Here is a 17,886-nt window from a genome sequence, read left to right as displayed (position 1 = left end):
AGATTGCAATGTGGCAAGTTTAGATAATGAGAGAAAAAATAGAATAATATTTTTTAGTTCTATAAAAAAATTTCTGAAAATAAATAATAAATTTGAAATTTTATTTGAATATGTATATATTTTTATAATAATTTTTGTGTTGATTTATATTTAGATAATGATTAAATAAAACATTTAAATGGCATATGTTCTAGATGATTTCGAATAATATTGTTTTAAAAAAAATTAAAAATTTGAAAAAGCCTTTTGTGTCTGGATCTTTAATTGAAGGACTACTGCCGGTGAGAAACCTCACAGTATGCCATGATGGCACGAAGAAAGAGGTAAATATATCATTGTATTTTTATCTTTGTGTAATAATTATATCTGATTTTTCTACTTCTATCCCATTTCATCGAAGTTGTAGAAAAGTAATGTGATGTATATTCATAAAATATGTAAATATTATATATTCATTTAAAAATAAAAGGTAAAATTTATTATTAAAAAATTAACTTTTTTTTATATAAATACTATACTTATTTTTTTTTTAAATAATTATACGATTGGGACTGATAGTCTGATATATTATTTCTTGTTACGGGCAAGCATCGGCCTTGACTAAGGTGATAAGGTCAGTGTCAATGCTTTAATGGAAGTGGAAAAAAGGATTGCGCTATCCAATGAATGAAGGAGAAGGTGCTGCTCCGCTGGACATCGTAGTCGTGAAGTTCACGGGATAGTGCGGATACAACCAATACATCATCCAAACGAGTCAAAAGTCTAATACACAAGTGAGGTTGGCGTCTTTGACGTTTCAACCCTTGTTCACTTTGGAAAATTTGCAGATGCGAGATTCCTTGAATTTTCCTTGATTCGACGTTTCGACGTTTCACCATTTGATGTGTTTTTTTTTACTAAATTTACTGTGCCGTTGTAAGTGTATTTCTCTACATGATTATTTTTAAAAATAATTTTTTTAAAAATTTTACTTAATTATTAAGTAATTTTTAATATATTAATATATTTTTTAAATATTATAAAAAATAAAAATAAAAACATATTTTTGCCACGCAACACGCCCAGCGACATCCTAGCACTGCTTTTGTTTTTCTCCAGAAATTTCCGTCCAAATTAGATCCAGACAGTAGAGTATTATTCTTTTCATCTGAATCCAGTTATTAACCCAGTTAATCCGGTTATTTTAAATTCCAACAAAACTTTTACCTGTGCCGAGAGAGAATAAATAAAAATGTTAAAAATCGCTCCCTCCTAATTTTCTATATAAAGCTTTCTCCCATGCCAAGACACCTACTCGAAACTCAACCCCTCCCCCTCTCTCTCTCTCTCTCTCTCTCTCTCTCTCTCTCTCTCTCTCACACACACACACACACACACACCCTCTCTCTAGTGGTTTATTCATGAAGTACTTCTGTTAAAAAACCAACGGTGCCATCTGAGTCAACTCAAGCCAATCAACCGCTGCGAAACCAGGGCTCCAGCCCCAGCTGCTGCCGCAAAACTCACAAGGTAAGGTCTTTGTTCGAATTTAATAGCTTTAAAGTTTAAAAAATGTCTATAAAAATGTTAATTATATAAAAAATAATAAACATAAAGTCCTATTAAAAAAATCCTTTCAAAAATTGTTAAAATGATTTTTTTTTAAAAAAAAAACAGAAAGAGCAAAAAAGGAATAGTAATAAATCCGGATATCTAATTACAACTTAGATATTTGGAATTAAACTCAATTATCCGCCTAGATAAATCTGGCCAACCACTCGGGTTTTAGCCAAATTTACCTACGCGGATAATCTCCTGGTTTTCAAAACCTAGATATGGATCTAGTTATGATCAGGTATCCGAATCTGTATCTAGTTACAATCATATTTTCATATATTGATTAGCTCATTGTTGAGATAGAGTTTAGATTAGAGCCAGAGCCAAAGTAACTCAACCCTTGCAATGACGAAAGCAACTCTAACATTTATCCATTTTTATTTCTACCTCAATACCTTTTCTCTCTTTCTCATCCATGCAAACTCTCAGCTTAATGCTCGAGAACAAGGAATCTTACTAACCTTGAAAAAACTCTAGGACATTGGATTCCAACAAACTCCTTGTCCCTTGTTCGTGACCTTAGATCACTTGCTCCAATGGCTCTATCATCAGATTATCCTTATGAGAATATAACATCAATAGAACAATCTCACCATTTATTTTCAACCTTAAGAACCTCACAACATTCTATGTTTATAATAATAGTTTCCACTCAATAGAGTTCTCGAGAGCTCTCTACAACTATTCAAAGTGGAAATTTCTAGACCCCTCACAAAACTACTTTTATGGTGTAAAAATTCTTGACCTCTCTACAACTTATTTTTTAAAGGATTTGTACAAAATCTTTATGACCTCTTGCATAAATCATTTTTCTTATTTTAAATATAATTTATACTAAATAAGATTTGGCAGCTATATTTAAAAATCGAAACTTTCAAGTGACTAGAGGAATTAATATACTACAAAATTATTATTATTATTATTATTATTATTATTATGTAAACAAAGATTTGAAGCATGTACCAATAATGTTAAACACTCTCTTAGGGGTTGCAAAGTCAATCATGACACAAAAAATAAGAGCGAGATGGATAGTTCTTAACAAACTATCCTCTTGGTTCTAAATATATGAGTAAATCTACTAATCTTGTTTTAAAAACGATTGTTTTCTTTAAGAATCCTTTGTTTTGGTTCTTATTTACTTAATAGGGATGCAAAGTTCTAGCCCAACATAGCTATATCATCTCAGCAAGGATGTTGGACTAAACTTGCAATTATTGCTCAATGAATTTGCTTTCCAAGGAAAATAAGCAGATGTTACACTCTTTTAATTTTCCTTGATTGGAAGTTTGAACATCTCACCATTGGTGTGTTTTTTCTTATCTTTCTCGTATTTTCATGTGTTTATTAGCTCATTGTTGAGATCGAAGTTTAGACCAGAGCTAGAAGCAAAGGAACTCAACCTCATATAATGAAGAGAACAACTCTAATATTTCTCCATTTCTCTATCTGCATCGGTACCTTTTTCCACTTTCTCAGCCATGCAAACTCCCAACTCAGTGCTCAAGAACAAGGAATCCTACTAAACCTAAAAAAACTTTGGGGAAACCCAGAATCTCTCAAACACTGGATTCCAACAAACTTCTCCTCTCATTGTTCCTGGCCTGAGATCACTTGCTCCAACAGCTCAATCATTGGATTATCCTTTCGAGATTATAACATCAATGGAACAATCGCACCCTTCATCTGCAACCTCAAGAACCTCACAACATTTGATGTTTCTAATAACAGTTTCCACTCAAAGGAGTTCCCAAGAGCCCTCTACAACTGTTCCAAGCTAGAAATTCTTGACCTCTCACAGAACTACTTTTATGGTGCAATCCCCGATGACATTCATCGCATGTCTCGGCTTCGAGAGCTGAGCCTCGAAGGCAACAACTTCGACGGTAACATCCCGGCATCTATCGGGCAGTTGCCAAAACTGAGAAAACTCAAGCTTATCTCTTGTTCATTTACTGGTTCTTTCCCACCAGAAATTGGAAACTTGTCCAATCTGGAGGATCTAAGATTGGTTGATAATTCAAAGATAGTATCAACGTTCCCTTCGGAGTTTGGAAAGTTGAAGAAACTGAAGTATTTATGGATGGCCAGGACGAATTTGATTGGAGAAATCCCAAACGTGATTGGAGAAATGGAAGCTTTGGAGCATTTGGATTTGTCACAAAATAGCTTGACTGGGAAGATCCCGGGCAGTTTGTTTATGCCAAAGAATCTAACGATTGTTTACCTTCACAAAAACAAATTTTCTGGGGAGATTCCTTCGGTGGTTAAGGCTTTGAACCTCGATGTCGTCGACCTCTCTGAAAATAAATTGTCAGGGACAGTTCCTGATGATTTTGGAAAGCTCATAAATTTGACAGGTCTGGCTTTGTTTCTGAATCAATTATCTGGAAAAATCCCAGATAGCATTGGTCGTCTTCCGAGGCTGGTAAATCTTGGCTTATTTAACAATAATTTTTCAGGGAGTTTGCCTGCAGAACTAGGGAGGTATTCTATGTTGGAAAAGCTTTGGGTTTCATCCAACAGACTTATGGGCCAGTTGCCAGAACACTTGTGTGACAATGGAAAGTTGGTGGAAGTGATAGCTTATGAAAACCAGCTCGTTGGAGAGTTGCCCAAGTCATTTGGAAAATGTAGCAGTTTGGAATTAGTCAAGATATACAAAAATAATTTTTCTGGGAATATTCCAAGTGGTCTTTGGACATCATCAAATCTGAGCATGTTGATGTTAAGTGATAATTCTTTTACAGGCGAGCTTCCTGAGAGATTGGCATGGAATCTTTCACGATTGGAGATGAATAATAATAGGTTTTCAGGTAAAATTCCACAGGGAGTGTCTTCCTCGAGGAATTTGTTGGTTCTCATGGCTAGTAATAACCTCTTCACTAGCACGATTCCTCAAGATCTTTCTCGTTTGACAATTCTTTTGCTTGATCGAAACCGACTTTCGGGCTCCCTTCCATCATATATTAGTTCATGGAAATCATTGAATACACTAAACCTCAGCCAAAATGCAATCTCTGGACATATTCCAGAGGAACTTGGTTCCTTAACAGGCCTTACTGAATTGGACTTGTCAGAAAACCAGTTGTCTGGCCTAATTCCATCAAAACTTGGCTTCCTAAAGCTCACTTCACTCAATTTGTCTTCAAATCATCTGACTGGAAACATCCCAATTCAATTCGAAAATGATGAATATGCCCACAGCTTCTTAAACAATCCTGGTCTTTGTGCTAATAGACCATCTCGATCCCTTAACCTAGAAAATTGCAGTTTACGTCGCCAAAAGTCGAGCAAAACTTCTTACAAATTAATTGCTTGGATCATAGGTTTGGTGGTAGCAATTCTTCTAGGTTTATTTATTTCATTCTTTGTGATAAGAAATTACAAAAAAGGAAAGCATGGATTACATTTGACATGGAAGCTCGTTTCATTCCAGAAGCTGAATTTTACAGAATCAGACATTTTGTCAGGATTGATAGCAAATAACCTAATTGGTTCTGGCGGATCAGGTCAAGTATATCGTGTTGTTGTTAATCATTCAAGTGATATTGTTGCTGTGAAAAAGATTTGGAATAACAGAAAGCTTGAAGAAAAGCTTGAAAAAGAATTTCTGGCAGAAGTCAAAATACTTAGTTCAATTCGACATGCCAACATCGTGAAGTTGCTCTGCTATATTTCCAATGATAATTCAAAACTTCTTGTCTACAAGTATTTGGATAACCGTAGCCTGGATCGCTGGCTGCATAGGAAGAGTAGAGTAACAACTTTTTCAAGTTCAGTCAATCATGCTGTCTTGGATTGGCCTAAAAGGTTGCGTATAGCAGTTGGAGCTGCCCAGGGGCTCTCTTATATGCACCACGACTGCTCACCACCCATTGTTCATCGAGATGTGAAGTCAAGCAACATCCTTTTAGATCTTGATTTCAATGCACAAATAGCTGATTTTGGTCTAGCAAAGATATTGATCAAGGAGGGAGAACAGACTGCAATGTCAACTGTGGCTGGCTCTTTTGGCTACATCGCTCCAGGTGTGTGACAATATAGATTTCCAAGTTTGCTTTTATTGATGATGTTTTCCTCTTTCTCCATCACCAGAAGTTTGGCTTAGCTTGTGTTGTTGAATTGAAATGCAGAGTATGCTCGCACAAAAAGAATTAATGAGAAGATCGATGTTTACAGCTTTGGGGTTATTCTTCTAGAACTGACAACCGGAAGGAAAGCCAATGAAGGTGATGAAGACTCATCCCTAGCCGAATGGGCACTGCGACACATTCAAGATGGAAAACCAATAGGTGACGCCTTGGATGAGGAGGTCAAGGAACCCTGTCACTTGAATGAAATGTGTCATGTTTTCAGACTTGGACTCTATTGTACTAGCACACAGCCTTCTACCAGGCCATTCATGAAAGAGGTTCTTAAGGTTTTGCTCCAATGTAGCCAAATAGTTAGAAATGAAGAGAAGAATGCAACAACTCAGATGTTTTTCCCTTCCTAAGGAATTCAAAGCCAAATTAGGATGCTCCGCAACTTTTCAAGACAAATGAAAGACTAGACCCTCTATGGTTCCTAAATTGAGTGAATTCAATGTTGAAGTTATTACCATTAAGACTGTGTTTGGTAAGTGAAGTAGTCTCAGGGTTGAATTGGATAGAGAGTCAAACTAGGCCTCAGACTACTTCACTACAATTTACAAACTATTTGCTATTTTTTTCACAACTATTGTGATGCCCCCAACTCCCACATACGGACACGTGAAAATCGAGGCGTCGGGATGATGACAACACGGGTCACACATCCCATCGCCAAGTGCTAAGTGTGTGTACGTGCAACACATGTACATAAAAATAATGCAGCGGTAATAAAAAGTCTTCCAACTAAGTACCAAAATTTTGTTCAAATACAAACTCGCTTAAAAACAAGCGTACTAATAATATTACAAATAATCAGTAAAAATATAATACCAATCAAAGATAGGAAATTAAACCACAAGCCATGAGTGATCCCCAATCACTCCTCTGGCGACGCCGCCTCCTTAGGCTTAGCCTCCTCGTCCTCTGCATTAAAATCTACAGTACCACAGGTAAGTAACAAACCAAACAAACCTCAAGATAAAATATATCCATGCCACAACAATATGCATGAACATAATGCCATATGCATATGTCGCAAAAATTCACATTATCCACGCATGCCAAAAATCCCATTTTGGCCCAAAACATTTCCTTTAAACATATTCTCACCATTATCCCAGATAATGGCCCAAAAATCAATCTTGCTATTTTTTCAGAAAATTGCCCGTTAACCAAACCATCAGAGCACTGTAGGCAGGAATTGCAGGCGGGAGTCTACCACCATCCCTACTCACCACCATCCCTACGAGTGCACCGTAGGCAAGAATCATATGTGGGACTCTACCACTATCCCTACTTACCACCATCCCTATGCTGCGTGCACCGTAGCCGGGACTCTACCACCATCCCTGCTCACCACCATCCCTACACTTGCCTCTGACACAAACTAGTCAATCCAATCGTTCACATATACCGAAAATCATTTCTCGCTTGAGAACCCAGTTTGCAAGTTCCAACACATGTACATGCATGCAATTACACGAAAACCCAGTTTTCCTTTTCAAACATGAACATGCATGCACTATGCAATGCAAACATCAAGATACAAAATATCCAATAAATCTCAAAATCAACCAAACATAATTAACTCCATACTCAAATCCATTCGACCCCCGACTCCTCGGACTCAGTCCTACAACCAACCAATCACAATTATTTGTTAAAGCAAAATACATTTAAATCTTAAAGGAAGTTTGAAAAATACTTGCAGCGCTATATAATAATTTTCGGATGATCAATGGGCTGCAAAAGGCGGAGAAAAAGCAACATAACAGTGTAAAAACACTGTGGATGTAGGTTGTAAAAATACCCACTTTTGAATGGGGACAAACCAAGGCTTGGGATTGATAGGGAATGGCTTAAAGGTGTTTATGAAGCTAGTGGAAGTGGTGGTTGGCAGTGGGTGGTGGAGAAAACGGCGGTGAAAGTGAAAAATGGCCAAAACGGAGTTGAGCTCGTGGGGGCTGCTCTGGCAACAGATCGGAGCTGGAAATGGGTGGTTTAGGACGGCAAGAGGTCGGTGATGAAACTGTGAAGAGATGGTGTCCGGAGGTGGAACGACGGCCACGGAAAGTGGTGAAAACCGTGAGGCTTGGTGGACTTCGTGGGGGCAAACGCGGCTCAAATGGAGGTCAAATTTGGTGGGGAGGTGCGCCGGCCGGAGGGGAAGAGGAAGGGTTGGGCGGTGTGTTACACGGTGGCCCCACGAGGCAGGTCTGGGCGAACGAAGAAATAGATGGAGGGAGGGGGAGGGGGTGAGTCATGTGGCTGGGGAGAAATAAGGAGGAAGAAAGAAAAAGAAAGAAAAGAAAGAAAAAGAGAAAGGAAAAAGATAAAGAAAAAAGAAAAAAGGAAGGAAAAGAAATATGGTCCAATCCTCACATCTAGGGTCCAGAAATTGATCCAACGAAAACAATTTTAAAAGCTATAAATTGAATAAAATAATTTTAACGCATTACCTTGCTAAAATATAATAAATAACTAGTAAAAACTAACAACAAAATTTTAAATCCAAAAATAAACTAAATTAAATTAAACAACAATTTAAACACAAAATAATAATTAATATTAAGAAAGTACCTTAAAATAAAGAGCACAATAAAATAAATATAATCTACATAAAAACACTTCAATTCAATATTAATAACATAAAATAGTTAAAGACCAACAATAAAGTAATTCAAGCTAGATAGTAATTTAAAATGTGATGTAATTATTAATACTAAGAAAACACATTATTTAAATCTCACAACTTAAAAATCATAAAACAATACGACGAAAAATACGTTTAATTTAAAAATAAAGGAACCACTAACTATAATAATTTCAAATAATCCTTTAATAAAAATACACGTAAATACAGGGTTTCACAACTATTCGCTACTTTTTTACTTGAAAGCAATTGTTGAGATTTCAAGAACCTTTAAGGTATTGTATAGGATAGCATATTGTATGATTGTATTGCCTATCCTTGTGGTAAGACTTTTAGAAAATGATTTTAAGAAAGAGACATGAATTACCATTCGCTTTAAAGCTTTTTGCATTTCCTACCTAGGATACAAAACACTTTATGTTTAAAAATAAAATAGGCTTCTTAAATTAAAGAGAGTTACAGCGGAAAATACTAAACTTTAAAGTTAAAAGTCCTTGATACAAAACATAATGCATAAGCTTTCGTGCTCTTCTCCTTTGGGCCATGTCCGTTCTGACGCCTTCTACTCATTTTGTTCCTAGGAGGGGCATACATAAAATCTAAAATGAATCGAATACTCATAGGCGTTACTTCAAATAGTCAAAATATACTAACATATGTTTCCAGTCATGTATTCATCACTCCATACATACTATACATAAAACATTCGTTCATTTAAAACATTACAAGGTGTGGTTCTTTTTAAGAAGAATTTTCTTTCGTAAAAACATTTTCCTACGCCTCGTGTCTTCATTTCTTAAAGAGTCAAAGCACACATACATTTTCTCTTATCACTTTCGTTCGGCCAGTACACACTGTTATGTCTCGTGTGTGAGGGCTAACGGTCTTCCCTTGGACTTGAACTCCGCTCGTGGCCACGGGTTGGGAATCTCTTTCAGTCAAGGGGCAGCACTGGGTGCACCGTTAGTACTATTTACCCGACATTGCAATCTGCCCATTCATTTGGTACCATCATTCATTCATATGGCCATTATGTATTTTCATACATTATGCATTCATTCATTCAATCCTTTCATTCCTTTTCATTCTTTCAGTCCCTTCATTCATAAACGTCATTTAAAAGCATGAGCTTAAATATCATCTTTCAAGGCATTAATTAAAGACATCAGCTCATGGCATCCTTAAAGCATCAATTTATAGGACACTTAAAACACTTTCTTCACATCATTTAAAGCATCGCTTAAAGCATAAGGCATAAGCATCACAATTCATTTCATGAAAATACATACAATATGTACTATGTATAATATCCATTCACATGCATACAATTAATATTTTGGGGTGCATAAAAATGGGCTGCCAATAAGGGCCATTACATACATATACTTGAAGATTTATACTTAGCATGTTTTCATAAAACATCATTGATTTTGTAAAGCATCATAAAGAGAAACATGTTATTTTCAACGCATTCATATCTTTAGAAAAATCTAGAATTGTATGAATATAATACTTACCTGGACTCCATGCTATACTCATTTCATGCAGTTCATTCATGTGCATGTCAGATGGTAACCTACATGCATACAGAACCTTAACGTCATTCTCCATCTAGTGCATAAGCTTCTAAACTAGAAAACACAGACTACATTTCACTTAAACACACTCTCCTTCTATCCCGTCCTTCTATATCTTCCATATCATGTTTCCTCTTTCTGGGACCCACTTGGGTCACCTTTTCCAAATTCAGCGTTCTATTTCGAGGTCTTATCTTTTAAAGAAAACCTCTATGATTTACCTTAGGATTAAGACACTAGTACCTTAATCTTACTCTTCCTATCAACCACATCCTGATGCATAACTTGAACTGAACAAGTCATGCCTCCCAGTCCTAGTCCATACACACGTCACTTCCTCCCTGCATCCTAGCCCACACTTCATCCTCATTCTCATCCATGCAGACCACATAACTTTAAGCTGACTCTATGACTTAAACATTATGTACCCATGCTCAAATAGATTACCCATTACATATAATAAATCCGTGCAGCACATGTGTCTAACCAGATTACACACGTACCCTACTCCCTTTTATCACCTATGATCAACATATAATCCGTTTAACTCTCGCTAGTGTAAACAAGCTCCATACTCTGATACCAACTTTTTACTCAAACTCGGCTAGCATGACTCTTCATGCTACCCGTCCAACAACATAGTTCATCCCAACACTTAACAAACAAGACTCCATTCACAACTACACATCTTCTACATTACGTTGCTTGAGAATAATCCCAAGCTACACTGTTATCCTCCACTTCACCTGGGATCATGCCACGTCACTTCAACACCAACTTCTAACTCATTACAAGCACGACTCCTCACGTGCTCATGCCATTACGTGACATCCCGTCATGTTTCCACTATGTCACTCTTACACCACTCTGTGGCTTCACAAGTACTCTCAGCCATACCCAACTACACCTTGACACCTGGCACTACGGCAGGATCACATCACAATTACTCCGGGACACTGTTCCGCAATTTCTGACACTACACAACATGCTCTAAACACCTTAACTATGCCATCACCCAAACATTCGTAACACGCAATCTAGTGCATCACAACTTCACCACACGAAGTACACTCCAAGTGTACTCCCTCCAATCCATACTTCACCACACACCACCACGATAATGGCACACACTTCACAACCACCATTACAGCATAGCCCACACACTACAAAAAATCTTGTATTTTGCGGCGACATAATTTCGCCGCAAAAAGCATCTCTTTTGCCCCCAAAGGAATAAACCGACTGAAAGTCATTTGCAGAAAATTGGCCGAGAATAAAAAGTCTGGGTTGATGAACTGCGGTGAGCTTTGGAATTCGTCGGATTGAAGAGTTTTTGCTATGAAGGAATTCCGTCGGAAATAATAGGTTTTCAACTAAGGCAAAAACATTTTGCTGCGGGGTTGGATCTCTGGAAATAGTTATTTGCGGTGAGTATTTTGCGTCGCAAGTAATAATTATCCCCAAAAAAAAATTATACAAGCATAAAACTGCATTAGTAAAAAAGCAGGCCAAATAAAAATTGTATATTTCAAGGGAAATCAATAAAAATCCAAGTACAAGAAAAATTATCCAAAAGAATAAAAGTAAATGTCCTCTAAAAGATAAACATCAAGTAAAAGTTGAATATGCAAACATGACACAAGGATTTCACCTGTGTCATGTTCAAAACATCCTCAAAAATATGTTTGCAATAGATTCACCAAATGCATACTTTTCTATGTTTTGCTTCCGGTTCAAATTTAGATATTTCATCCATTAGCTGATGGCTCAAAAGTATATATTCTGCATGCTTTCTTTGCAAACAAATGCAAGGGATCTATAAAAGAAACAACATCAAAACTATAATGTGCACATATGGGTTTCACATATAGCCACGACCACTTAAAATATGTAAAGAGAATTAGATGTTGCAACTTTGTCCATACAAGTCTTCAAAGCAATCACTCCAGGGCCTTCAATTGGAAAGGAAGAAAGAAAGAAATGAGCAATTTGTACCGGGAGAACATACAGTCCCCTTAAAACAGTTGATTTGTAAGATAAGAGCTGTATAAGAAACCCTTCAGCTTCCAGCAAAGCTTGAAGTGTACCATCTTCACCAATACATCCATGCACTGCAAATAATAAAAGATAAGCTTCAAAAAGAGAGATTGCAAAGAAGATGATGTCCATTCCACATATTAGCTGTGTTCAGAATAGTATATTTTATTAAAGGTGATTTTTTCATTTAAAAAAAATAACACTAAATTCATGCATAAAAAATTAGTAGTAAGCTATCATGTTTTTGAGACTCAAAGAAAAAGAAAAAAATGTAATATTCCTCCACTATAAAATAAATGGATGGTAATCAAAACATGCAATAAAAACTGTTGCTTGAACTTCCTTGGCTTGCTTGATCCATTCCCTCAAAGAAAATCTCACAGGAGGTGGTTCATCAGAAATATCAAGTTCTGTAAACCAACCATGTTTTGTTAAACCCTCCATGAGATCATTTATCACTGTGTTCTGCAACTGAGATATCAGCGCAGCTCGAGCTGGTTCAATTGCCTCTATGCATGCAACAATCGCTTCCTCTGTTGTGTGTCTTAGCAAAAGAAAGTAACTGTAGTCAAAGAAACAACTTGCTGATGTGAATCTAACTCTTCAACTTTTTAATCAATTGAGTAATATAATGAGTACATTGAATATTTGGCAGACCCTTGAAAGACTGTCATTTGGTAGAATGATTTCAAGAATAACCAATCTATGTAGAGATACTGCAAAAATCATTACTGAAGAAGCAGATAAACCATACAAAGTGACATGCTATCTTGGGTACTAGAAATTTCGGTGTATATGACTAAAATAAATACCTTATTTGTAATTGCATGGAAACATACTAAACTTAGGGACACCCATATGTGATCTACACTTACTGTTTTCCTTTCTTCTGTCCTCAGAGAGAGAGAGAGAGAGAGAGAGAGAGAGAGAGAGAGAGAGATACATGAAAACCTTAATCTTTGAGCCAACCAAGTTCTTTCCATTATCTGATTCTTAAGACAACAATCACTCAATAAGAAACTGATTTCAAAAGCACAAAGGAATAACTTAAAGTAACTATAGTTAAGGAACAAGCCTCTAGCTGTATCTTTCCACCACCACCAATTCCTTCCAACTCCACTACCATTTCATGTGAATATCCTAGCAAAAGACAAGTTTTTTATTAGATCATATTCAAACAAAACTTGTAGCCTTGCATTGAACTAACCTGTTGAACATTAGTACAATTGTTATTAAAGAAGCTGGACATATCTATACCATTACAGACTGTAAAAATAATAACATGCTTCAAGGTAGAAAAGTGCAAACAACTGAAAAAGTTTTACCTTGGTACCAAGTCCAATTGTTTTCTTCAATTTGAAAAAGTCATGTGTGTAAAATAACTTCAAAGGTGTTTCTTTTGTGGAAACTCCCAAGTCAGAGAACTTCTTTAAGACATTACAGTTTCTGAAAACAATCAAATATCCCAAATTAGCTAATATCACACTTGAAAGGGCTTAATTGGTATGAACTACAAGTTCATTGGCCTCCACGTATATAGAATCAATTCAATTTACACTAAGCGAATCATTCTCATTTCGAAATGCAAAACTAATGAAATAATCAATTGAATTCTGATTACTTTTTTTTCTCCCATGTCATGAAGAAGTTTAAAAAAAAAAAAACATTACATGTCATGAACAACCACTTTGTATCCTGCCTTTATTAGATTATTCACCATTCTAGAGCCCATATTTCCCAGTCCTATGAACCCAACACTCTGTAATACATCAATGGCTTGAGAAATTTGAAGTAACTCCACAAAAATGCATTACAATTTAGAAGACTTGGAAGGAAAAACACCAGATTTTCAGATGGGGAGAGCTAAAAACATCTACAGTAACTCAACACCAAACACACATGAATATCCCAAAAATGACTAAAAAAAATTTACCCAAACACACAGGAACTCCAAATCTATGAAATAAAAACAAACAGAGATGAAGGCAATAAAACTACGCTCAGATTGAATGCTTGCAATACATTTACCTAAAACGGGAGGGAAAAAAATTGAAGAACATAGAGCCATTACTCACCTCCTCAGTGAGGTGGCGACGACACGACAATAGGCACGGCTTGGGAAGGGCGGCAACAAACTCACTAAGAATAGAGATGGAGTATTGAGTAGGGGGAAAAGAAAATTGGGGGGGGGGGGGGGGGAGAAAAAGAAACAGGGGGGCTGGGAAAGAAACTTGCTAGGGAGAAAAGCCGTGAGGTTTTTATAAGAACCTTTTGCGTCTGTGAAAACTCGTCGCATGAGGTATTTTTAGCAGTGATTTTTTTTTGCTCACCAAAACAAAAACACAGTTACAGTTGAAAACGGCTCTGCCGTCCAATTGTTGCTCCCGCATAACTTTTTGGCTATAAAAATGACATTTTCTTGTAGTGACAACAACACACTAAACGTCACAACTATGCCCAACACTTCACATACACAGCCACACTTCACGTCAGCCAACTACTCAGCGAACTCCACAATACCAACAAGATAGTCCACAACCAACCAACTTCATATAAATAACGAGGAAAAGAGAAAGAGAGTTGTACCATCGTTGGAATAACCCGTGCGTTGCTCGTTTTTCAGCACTACCAATGCCATCAGAAGCCACTAGCTTGGGTGGTAGCGTTCACCGCTGTGACCTTGGAATGGGGCTACTTCGAAAGGCCGTATCTAGGGTTTCTCGACTAGATTTAGGCTATGTGAGGTGGCCAAGGTGGCGATTCATGACGTTCCTATGGTGGATCTATAGGGAACCTGTGTAAAGAGAGGGTTTTCAAATGGGAGAGGAGCTGGGCTTCTACTGGGCTACAACTAGGCATGCAGGAGCTTAGGGAAGGTGCGGTGGAGCTATGGCGGCAGGAGGGCACACTCACGGTGGCTATACGGTGGTGGATCTAAGCTTGTGAGGTGGATGAGTCGTGAGAGGCTGGGGGCCATTTCATGCTAGCTACGACTGCTTGAAGGAGAGGGGGAGGCTGGCGAAGGTTGTGGGTCATTAGGGAAAGCTCATGGTGGCAGCTAGAGGCTATGGGGGGCGGAGCTTGGCCTTGGGTACGTAGAACCCGTGAAGGAGATGGGTTCGTACGTGGGTCTAGGGATGAGCTATGGGCTTCGGGTCAAGGGGAGGGGGAAGGAGGTGGTCATGGTGACGTCTTGGTGGTGCAGGAGAGGGTGAAGAACCAATAAGATAAAGGGGAGAAACGAGGAGGAGAGGGAGAGGGGCTGTGCCATAGGGGGCTAGGTTTAGTGGGGGTTGGTCACCAATGAAGGGGAAGGTCGCTGGTGGTGGTGCTGGCGATGAGCAGCGGCGGCTTGAGGCTGCGCAAGGAGAGGCTACAGTGGGGAGAAGGGAAAAATAGGGACAGAGAAAGAGAGAAAGGGGGCGGTTGCTGATGGGTAAGGAGAGAGAAGGTGAGGAAAAAAGTTAAGGTTTGGGGTATTTAATCTTGACCTTTCATCCTAGGGTTTCTAATTTGATCTATGGGTAGAGATTTAAACACTTCAAAATATTTAACTGAACTAATAGATAGATAAAATAAAATATGATGGTACTAAATTAAAATTAAAATTTTATTTTATAAAATAACAAAATACTATTTTTCATCATAAAATAAAATAATAGAGTTTGCTAAATATCTTTAAGAGAATAAAATCATCTAATTATTTAAAGTTTTCAACATAATAGGCTTATGATTTTAATTATGCGGCATGGCCCCAAGCCCATTAGGATTAGCCCAAAGCAAACATTAGGAAGACCCGAGGAACCTGGCCTAGGCCCCAGGCTCGTAGGCTCTCCCAGCAACCCGAATGGGACCCATGGCCCACGGAAATCCGGCATGCCTAACTAGGTTAGGATGGGACATTACAAAGAGAACTCGAGAAGCCAAACTAGAGAAAACTGAATGAAGCACAATAAAGAGAAGAGACGAGACTCCAAAGTAGTATGCAGAGATCACGCCGCATTAAATAAGTTTACCAGACAATCACGCCACATTAATGACTGAACCTAGAAGGTCATGCCGCATTTAAAGCGATATGGCAGAAGGAGTTCTGAGAGAACTTCCCTTCCCCCCAAGATGCAAGGTATGGCCTCCTGGCCCCTGGGCTGGGTATATAAAGTCCCTCGACCCTCAGGTAAAGGAACCGGCCTTTTTCTCTAATAGAATTCTCCCTACTAAACATTTTTACTAACTAAATCTCCTACTTCTGGAAACACCGAAGAACTATCTCTAACTTTGTGATGCCCCCAAATCCCCACGCACGGACACGGGGAAATCGAGACGTCCGGATGATGACAACCCAAGTCCCCACCCTATCGATGAGTGTCAAGTATGTATAAGAGCAACAAATGTGCAAAAGGAAACGCAGCGGATAACGAAAGTCATATAACTAAGTACAAGATTTTTTCTTAATATAATACAAGCTGTTTAAAACATACATAAATAAAATATTATATAACACAAATATAGTTTTAAAAATAGCTACAAAGCACAACTTCAACTCAAAACTCCGGTGGAGCCGCATCTTCGGGCTCAGCCTCCTCCTCCTCCTCGAAGCCTGCACCAAAATCTACGGAACCAAAAAAATGGCGTCGCAGGTAAGTAAAATCCAAACACCACCAGATAAAAACATATAAAACTCAAACAATATGCATGATGTATGCCCAATGCACATGTCTCATAAACCACATCTCAAAACCCATAAAAAAATATATTTTTTCCATGCATGCCAAAAATCACATTTGGCCCATATCCAACTCAAACCGTTATCCAATTAATCCGTATGTACCATGACCTCCCCTAGGGGTCATCCGCACACCCTGGCTCCAGTGCCACACTGCAGGTTACGACCACGCATGTGACACCTAACGAGCGATGCCCAGTTCCGCGCCCCCCACGTTCATAGCCAAGCATCCTCTAGCCCTCGCCAGCGAAGGGCCACGGAGTCGGTGCGTAGAGCGATGCCCAGTTCCGCGCCCGGCGCGTATGTAGCCACGCATCCCCTAGCCCCCGCTCCCGTCATCGCCCGGCGACAACTCAGGGGACTTCACTCAGTTTATTCCGCTCCCGAGTGACCAAAGGAGCTCCACCGAGATAATACCCCATCCCGGCTTGGGGTCGTGATACACACACACCCGAAAAAAAACCACTTACACAAATAAAACAGGATTTTCTTAATTAAATAAAAACGCATGTGCATGCACCATGTAAATGCGATATCAATGCACAAAATAATCAACCATCCATAAATCAACAAAACCAAGCACTCCGTTCTCAAACCATCCGACCCCCGAACTCCTCGGACTCAGTCCGGAATCAACCAACCAGCAGATAAATAATTATTGAATGAGCAAAAATATATTTAAATCTGAAAGTAGGGTTTGGAAAATGCTTACAGCGCTATATGGTATTTTTAGAAAGCTTGGGGCGTTGCAAACGGCGGAAGGAAAGCAACGTAATAGTGAAATTTCACTGTGGCCGTGGGTTGTAAAATACCCACTTTTGAACGGGGACAAACCAAGGCTCGGGATTGATAGGGAAGGGTCTAAGGATGTTTATGAAGCTAGTGGAAGTGGAGGTTGGCCGTGGGTGGCGGCGAAAACGGTGGTTGATGGCCGGATTTCCCAAAATGGAAAGCTAGCTCGTGGGAGCTGTTCCGGTGACTATTAGAGGCCGGAAATGGGTGGGTTAGGACGGCAAGGAGTCGGTGATGAAGTGGTGAAGACGCCGGAGGTGGAGCGGCGGCGGCGGATCGGAGCAAAATCTGTGGGGCTTAAAGGGTCATTTTCGGCTAAACGGCAGCACGGCTAGGGCTGAGATTCGGTGGGGTGGTGCGTCGGCTGGAGGGGAG

At 38.6% G+C, this 17,886-nt stretch overlaps 1 protein-coding gene across 1 annotated transcript; it reads left to right on the top strand.

Annotated features, from left to right (window-relative positions):
- The first annotated feature begins 1,305 nt into the window (after positions 1-1,305).
- On the top strand, positions 1,306-6,315 carry LOC122308151 (receptor-like protein kinase HSL1). The gene is made up of 3 exons (XM_043121340.1): positions 1,306-1,509; positions 2,948-5,627; positions 5,733-6,315. The coding sequence occupies exons 2-3, from the start codon at positions 3,008-3,010 to the stop codon at positions 6,092-6,094; spliced, it is 2,982 nt and encodes a 993-aa protein (XP_042977274.1). The 5' UTR covers positions 1,306-1,509; positions 2,948-3,007; the 3' UTR covers positions 6,095-6,315.
- The last annotated feature ends 11,571 nt before the right edge of the window (positions 6,316-17,886 follow it).

Source organism: Carya illinoinensis, chromosome 4 (genome assembly GCF_018687715.1).
Source record: "Carya illinoinensis cultivar Pawnee chromosome 4, C.illinoinensisPawnee_v1, whole genome shotgun sequence".
NCBI lineage: Eukaryota > Viridiplantae > Streptophyta > Magnoliopsida > Fagales > Juglandaceae > Carya > Carya illinoinensis.
The sequence above is the reverse complement of the archived record's forward strand: the minus strand, read 5'-3'. Positions and strand labels throughout refer to the sequence as shown.

What these genes read in the sequence shown, in the direction of transcription:
- LOC122308151 (XM_043121340.1), top strand. Translation starts at nt 3,008, where the DNA reads ATGAAGAGAACAACTCTAATATTTCTCCATTTCTCTATCTGCATCGGT. An exon ending in TTTTGGCTACATCGCTCCAG is followed by an intron (nt 5,628 to 5,732) that starts GTGTGTGACAAT and finishes ATTGAAATGCAG; the next exon opens with AGTATGCTCGCACAAAAAGA.